Source organism: Limulus polyphemus, unplaced genomic scaffold, assembly GCF_000517525.1.
Source record: "Limulus polyphemus unplaced genomic scaffold, Limulus_polyphemus-2.1.2 Scaffold1562, whole genome shotgun sequence".
In the NCBI taxonomy this organism is placed as follows: domain Eukaryota; kingdom Metazoa; phylum Arthropoda; class Merostomata; order Xiphosura; family Limulidae; genus Limulus; species Limulus polyphemus.
This window is the reverse complement of record NW_013667172.1, coordinates 95,252-103,279: the sequence shown is the minus strand read 5'-3', so window position 1 is coordinate 103,279 and position 8,028 is coordinate 95,252. Positions and strand designations below refer to the sequence as shown.

At 36.7% G+C, this 8,028-nt stretch overlaps 1 protein-coding gene across 3 annotated transcripts in view; it reads right to left on the bottom strand.

Moving 5' to 3' along the window:
• Window positions 1-8,028, bottom strand: part of LOC106464109 (TGF-beta receptor type-1-like) — a 48,252-nt gene that overhangs the window by 13,768 nt on the left and 26,456 nt on the right. For all 3 annotated transcript variants that reach the window (XM_013924220.2, XM_022391774.1, XM_022391772.1), the window contains one exon: window positions 3,313-3,543. In XM_013924220.2, coding sequence (XP_013779674.1) covers window positions 3,313-3,543 — 231 coding nt within the window. The remainder of the gene's footprint in view (window positions 1-3,312; window positions 3,544-8,028) is intronic.

The following is an 8,028-nucleotide window of genomic DNA, read 5'->3' as shown; positions in this document are numbered from 1 at the left end:
CACACTATTATGAAATTGAATAGATTCATTATTAAAACATTGCTAAAAATAAATCACATATATTTATTGTAAAATCAAACTCGTTCGCCGAATGTAAACAAACCTCGTGATTGCATAAACGCTTATCTATGGCATGGAACACCAAAATTCGATAAATAATTTTAAAAAATGTGTTTCTCTGGAAGAAAACCGGAGGTTTTCAGGATTTTTTAGAAATATCCGGATTTCTGGATATATTCGGAAGACTTTCATTATTATTTTAGAATCAGAATAACATCTAGAATTAGTTGTCTCACAAAACAACTTTCTCCCATTCCCTCCAAAAAATGTTCCAACAAACTTGTATTTCACAAAATTCTAAACATCAATAGGTTGTTCTCTTTTATATAACAGGACTTAATGGGAAAAATTAAGATGAGTAATTAGAAAATTTAACAGCTTAATCTTTTACATGACATCTTAACAAAGGCTAAATCTCAAACAAATGAGGCACAACAGGTATATATATATATATAGTCTTACAACATAACCTGTGGAAAGATGAAAACGTTGGAAAGATGAAACAGCCATTTCTTGTTTGACTAAAATAACACAAATGAGATATAAAAGAGTGTGTTGTTGATAATTCGGCTTTAACCTTACACAATGAGGATAACATGACATGGAGTGAAACTAAAAACATAAGTACAGAGAAAAACAAGAAGCAACCACCACAACAGCAAGTAAATATGGTCCACCTTCAAGTATATAAACCAGAACAGGTCAAATGAATATTGCTGTCAACTCATTAGCTGAGGAAGACAAAAATACTGGATGTGATATCAAAACCTGAACTTTAATAAATATCTTGTAAGGTAATTTATTTTATTTACTGAAATTACTCATTTTGGTTAGGAAGGAAAACAATTATAAACTTAATATATATTGTATTGAATTGGAACTGCTGTATAATCGTGTGTCACATAACATTGTTAAATTATTTCATTTTCATTTACTGATTAAGTATATTTTTTTACAAGTTACAGATTTTATAATAAGTAAGATTTGTATTTAAAACAGGTAAGACATTTCGATCACTGGTGCAATCATTTTCAAGTACACAAGTTTTAACGGTAAAGAACAAATTAGTATTTAAATCAACAATCTAACAAAGTATTTGAATTGTACAATTGAGAGTGGTTACTTATGCATGTATATACCAAACTGCTTGAATTTACAGATTATTTATGGCTAAACAAAAAACAAAAGTGAATCAACAATCTAACAAAGTATTTGAATTGTACAATTGAGAGTGGTTACTTATGCATGTATATACCAAACTGCTTGAATTTACAGATTATTTATGGCTAAACAAAAAACAAAAGTGAATATATATCAAACAAAATCAACAAGAAAAAACTATAGAACATGTCATGTAAAATATTTGCATAAGATTTGGGAAGTGTGGGGAAATAATAAAAAGACAGTGATGTGTCTGGGTATTTGTTAATTGTTTGATTTCATTAATAAAGCTTCTGAGATTTTTCTTCTGTTAATATCAGGTCGATTTTTTAGTTCAGTAATATTCTGTTCAGAAAAGTGTGTTTTTATTCATATGGATATGGAAAGAGGTTTTTGGTTTCTTTGTAATCTGATCTTCAAGTTATGTCCTGTTTCACTTATATAAAAGGCTGGGCAAGTGTTACACTTTATTTTGTAAATATTTCCTGGTGGGGTGAGTTCATTATACAATTTTCTTAACATGTGTTTAATGTTCATTCCAGGGGTGAAAACAAATCTAGGCATTATATTAAGGTTATATTTATGTGCTAGTCTTTTTGAAATTTCTGACAGAGATGCACTTAATATTTTCAATATATGAGATAATGCAAATGGTTAGGTTTCCTCTGTTTTGTAGAATGTTTGAGTTTGTTTATTAAATGCCTCTTGTCTGTGTTTTTTAAGTTTGTTAATAATTTCTATAATCACTTTAGTATGGAACTGGTTAATGGTAGTAAAGCAGTCAGTTAAGTGCACATCTTTATGGACATTTTCTGTGGTACATATAGTGTATTCTAAATTTAGGAGGCTTTATAAAACGTCTAACTTCTGGTGGATTACATGATTAGATAACCAGTTTATGTAATTTCTGCTGTATGTGTTTTTTTTATATGAATTTTAGTGGTAAAGCCTTGGGGTTCATTTAATGTTAACATTTAACAAATTTACCATGTAGTTGTTTGCATTTTCCACTGTGAATTGCATGTTATTATGTAGGTTGTTCACATATTTTAGGAATTTTGTTTGTTCATCTTGACAAGTAAAGCCACAAAAAACGTCATCTACATATCTAGGCCAAAATGCAGGCTTATATATGGAAGTAACTATGGCATGCTGTTCTATGTACCTGATTATGGATTTCCCATGCCATGTCCTTGTAACTAAAGGATGTACGAATCTCTGTACTGAAAGTAAATAAATGTTGCTAGTTGTAACAGTTCAAGTAGATGTTCCTGTTTTATGTTGTTTCAATTTTTTAGGTCTTATCAAATAAGTTCTGTAGTGAGTTGTATTGCCTCATGACAAGGGGTTTGAGGGAACAGGTTTACGACATCAAAGCTAGACATAATGATGTTGCTGTCTAAATTGTGTAATTGTTGAAGAAAGTATGAAGTGTTTTTTAATTGGGTGTTTATTTTGGAAACATAAGGTTCTAAAATCCAGTTCAACGAGTTATAAGAAGACGTAATTGGGTGTAAGGTTATTAGGCTTTTATAGACTTTTTCTAAACCATAAATTTTTGGTGTTCTAGGTTTGTTTGTGTGCAAAAAATTATAAAGTTTAAAGGTAATAGTTTTTACTTTTAATAATATTTTGAAAAAGTTTTCTTAATTTTTAGTTGTATGTTGGGTTAAGGTCAGTATTTTACAGAGTAAACTTACTGTAAAAGCTGTAACATGTAATCATATAGGTAAATTGTGACCTGAACATTTTTGGCATTAGAATACATTTATACATAACTATATATCAGTGAATTTATTTTACATACAGTTTTAACTGGTTTTTAAAATCCTGTTACATGTCACTTTGGTCATAGTATTGTTGTTCGGCAGCATTTTGTAAACCAACCATAATATGCTACTGAATTTAATACTGCAAGACATCTCACCCATCAAGAGCTTGTGTAATGGACCTAAAAGCTCATATAAACAAATAAATCAGTATTTATGTAGATGAATGTTCCAGAGAACTTCTTTTAGGGACTTTGCATCACAAATCCAATCTAATAGCACAAACACAAAATATTATAGTTACTCTAAGCTAGTATCTTACCCTTGTTATCTGCAGCAACAAATCCAAGAATATTCTCATGACGAAGCATCACTGTCTGGTAGATCTCAACTTCCCGAAACCAAGATCTTTCATCTCGAGAAGAGAAAATTTTAACTGCTACTGGCTCACCATTCCAACGTCCTTGCCAAACTTCACCATACCTCCCCTTACCTATAATCTTGACCAACTGTATTTGACGAGCAATACTTCTTTGCACTAGCAATGGCAAACCTATACATAATAGTATAAAGAGGTTGTTCCTAAACACCAGTACTGAAATAACTTAATATTAACCAACAGTCTTTAACATTAGTTTTTTTTTTAAATATATATAACTTTGTTTGATTTACAATTTTGTTGTGTTTTTTCAAGATAGGCCAAAGTTAACATCTTTCTAATCTGAAAGTGTATTTCCAATAGATACCTCTTCACACAGAAACATTATCTTCCTTGCACACCTACCTAAAAGATTTGAATACCATTAGCCATGAGGTAACTCCCACCTAAATTCACATGTTTAATGTGAACTGTACTGGTGCATAATGGCATCATCCTGTGACAAAAGCTCTCCACCAGTAGAAGTGCGACACAATGTCTATGTGCAGTAACTCCCCAATGTACTTGCAATAACTTCATTCTTCCACAAGGTAAGAAGAAAATATGTGCACCAGAAGTGGGGAGAACAGTTGGAAATGTATGTAGAGGTATTTATTGGAAATACATTTTCAGATTTGTAAAATATTATCTTTCGAGATGATACTTCACCTCTTCATATAGAAATGTTAAAATCCCATGCTGACTTGATGGATAGGCCAGTGCAAAACTTTTAAACCTAGATGACCTCCCTTGAGAAAGCACTTGATGGGAAACCCATGGAGTGTGATGCACAGTGGTAGGGGCTCCATACAGGCACAGGGTATACTCTTTACCTGGAATGTAAAGGGGAATAGGTAAATGAGCCCCCAAGTATCACAGGAACAGACAGAATGAAAACATGACCATCAAGCACTTTCAGTGGTCAAGAGCCAGTATGTGTAGTGTGGTTGGGGCACACTCAAACCATACCAAGCATGCACACCTTGACTCTACTGAACAGGCTACTACACTGAAAGTGTTACCACTGCTGTACTCCTCACTGTATTGTGCTGAACTCAACTGGTGAGGATTCTACACGGAACTAGTATATAGCAACAGTCTCCAATGCTCTACTCGAGGAGGGAGGGGGGGGTTGCATTTGGGAAACCTGGAGAAGTACCCAGATCCCCATCAGACTACTAGCTGGAAAGGTTTTTCACTGGAGACAGTGCAATTGATGACCACGAAACCCTATTTTTAAAAGCTGGCAAGAACTAGCCAAAGAAATGAGCAGAACACTTCTCTGGTGCTGGTTTTTTTCCATGATAGCCCTTGGCACTGATACAGTCTGGATCAAACAAGTGAGTAAGGATGAATACAAGTAGGATATTTCAAGTGGTCATGCAGGAAACCCCATCTTGCAGTAGGCATGGTAGAGCCAGGGTGGATGGTTTGAACAATTTCTGTTATCCTAACTTGATGCAGATTTTGAGAAATAAGCATACCTGGCAGGAACCTAAGTAAACATAAATGGCAGCTAAAAAAGAAAATGTATTTTCTCTTCTCTAAGACAGTGGGTTGATTGAAGAATGATGACTGGTGGAAGTGAAAATCCAAAAGGAAATGAAACAGCCAGATAATTTAGATAATGAGAGGCGAATGTGTGGAAAGTCCACATGCCCACTTGGAGGGTTCATCCAAAGGTTGGCAAAAATGGGAAGTAAGAGAATGAGTTGGGTGATGAACTAAATGTGAAGAAATGTGATATAGTTTGCAAGTATCCACATTCGGAGATGAACAGACCATCCAGTAAGGGTAGGAGGAGAGAAGTCTTTGGAAGAAGGGACCCCAAAAGGGGAGAAGTGCATGGTAACCAACACTGAACATCCCAAAGAGGACCCAGTAGTTGATTCGGAGTTAAACGATCATATAGGTGAGAGACAGAAGGAAAGGAGAAACTACAGTTACCTTCCTCAGTAGCAGAAGTCTTAGGAAGGAAAAATCAGTCAGGGGAGAGGAGTATGTAAATGCAATGGAAGAGGGTGCAAGAAGTATCAATAGCATAGACATCCATAGATGGTGATAGCAAGCAAGCAAGGAAGAGGAAGAAACAAGTATGAAGAGGAAGATGGTACAAAGAGCAAAAAGCCTATGGCTTGAACAGGGCATGTGCAAGAGCAAGCAAAACCACACTAAAATCCAGTCAAGCATGGGAGTCAGGTGAGGCAGTCAGAGAAGCACAAAGGAGTGGAACACAGTGGAGAGGATAGGGAGAGAAATAGCCTGTAGTACTGGGAAAGGTACCAGAAATGATTGATACCAATAAACTATGATCTAACAGCCAGGTGAAAAGACAAAAGTGTTCCCAGTTATATGGCCAGAAGGAAAGAGGTGGATGGTGGACCAACAATGAAAGATCTGTCACTTTTATTGAAAGACAGACATAGTGGAAGAGCTACAGGAACATGACAAGAAGAATGACATATGATTGGAGAGTCTGGCCTGATGACAGACAGACTGAAAGATGATATCCCTTGATCAAAAGGGGACATGTGAATTTGAAATAAGAGTGTGTGTGTGTGTGTATTGGGTAGAGGAAGGGGAAGTCTTGCTGGTAAGCAAAGAAGAAGAGGAAATCAAGGCTGAGCTGACAAAAGAGGTGCTAACAATAGGACCCAACAAGGACTGTCACTTATGAAAGCAAGGACCAAAGGGAGAGACAAACAGTAGGACAGGCATATAGAAAGAGGTGAAACCAGGCCTGGCTGAGAGCATCAACAGAACAAAAGGATGAGTAACAGAGGACCAGAAGAGAAGAAGCCTGGAGTTGAAAAGGGTGGCCACTGTGTCTATTAGAGGTGTGTCAAACTGAGAGCAAATCCAACAAAAGACCTGAGGGTGTAGAGACCACTCCATTGGTAGAATGTGGACTAGCTGAGAGGCCTACTGCCACCAAGTTCTTAGTTTCTGGTAAATAACAGGCAACAAGACAAACTTGACATGAATGGGTCAAGAAGAATAGTTCTGACACTCAAATGCAAAGGGTCCTAAAATAGGTGCCTCCTGGATGATTGGTGTAAGAAACGATCATGTAATTGTTGCAGTGTATCATGACCAAGTTATCCACCCGTATGGGGTAGGAATGGGAACACACCTGATGAATGGTGAAAAGTTCAAGTACATTGATGTGGAGTAAATGTTTGTCCTACATTTAAATGCCAAAACACATGTCTTTGTTCAGAAATGGGCCTCAATCACAGAGAGAAAGATCACTGAAGATATAGATCTGGTTTGGGAGTTGGTAAGAGAATGCCAAAAGTATTATCGGCACAGTCTAGTCACCATGATAATTCCTCAAGGAAAGAGAAGATTCACAAAAGAGGACAATGGAACCCGAGAAAGAATCCCTTGGATCTTTAAGGTCTATTACAGGAGGTAAATTTGTCTGTGCCCTGAAGGAATGTGAGGTTCCAGGGAAGCTAGGGTCCCCAAAATCAAGAGAACCTTTCAATTATGGTGAGAAGAAGCACAAAACCTGGTGTCCAGATATGCCATGACTCATAGGTGAAGGCTGAACTTGGCTGAGACAACAGATGAAGAAAATGCCTATAAGTACCAAATATTGAGGGGCATGAGAAAGGACTGAGATTTCATGACAAGCCACCCCAACCAAGTAGCCTCCTGGAAGAGAAATGAGGTGTGAGAAGAGGATACCATATGTGAACAAGCCAAAAGAAGGCAATTGTCAAAAAAAAAAAAGGAATGCCAGCCCTAGGCCACGAATATGGCAAGTGAAGGCACTTGTGAGACAAATGAGCACAAAAAGAGGCTGACATTATGTCAAAGAGAAGAGCAAGAAATGGAAAGACTCAAATCTCATGGATGGAAGGTATAAAACATATGGGTCAAGAGTGTGTGTAGGAAGGTGTCCGACACATCAACCATGGCCAACTGCAGACTGGGTGAAAAAGACCATAGAGACAAGAAAAGGAAATGGGAAGAAGAGTTAAAAGAAGATAAGTGAAAAGAGAGACAATTGTGGAGAAATGAAAAACAACTGTCAGCAGAAAATGAGATAAACAGCAGGAGAAGAGGAGATGGGTACCAACAGGGTTGGATGTGATATGATATTCAGACAAGAGCAATGGACTAGACATATGGAAGAAGGAAAACGAGAAAAAAGAATAAGATCTAGAACCTAGAATGGGAAGGTTAGGGGTAGACTGATACACACGAGGAACAGCAGTAAAGAACAAGGTCGAGAAAGAAGAAAATCTGGGAAAATAACGAGAACTGAAGTCATTCAAGATCAATCCAGGTCTCCAGAGAGAAATGAATACCACTGAAAATGTCCGGTAGAAGAAAGACAGCCTGGCAAAGACCATGTACAGCACAGAGGAATGTAACCTGATGCAACAAATTCCAACAGCAGGGAAACAAAGTAAGGAGGGAAAAGGTAGAAAAACTGGAAAAGAGAATAAACTTCTACAGAAAACTCCTCTGGTACAGGATGAAATGCCTCAGACAAAAGTTAGAGGAAGGAGAGGGAATAAAGGAGGATGGTGAGAAAATGATGATTGTTCTTTTGTTTGTAATTAAGCACAAAGCTACACAATGGGCTATCTGTGCTCTGCCCACCAC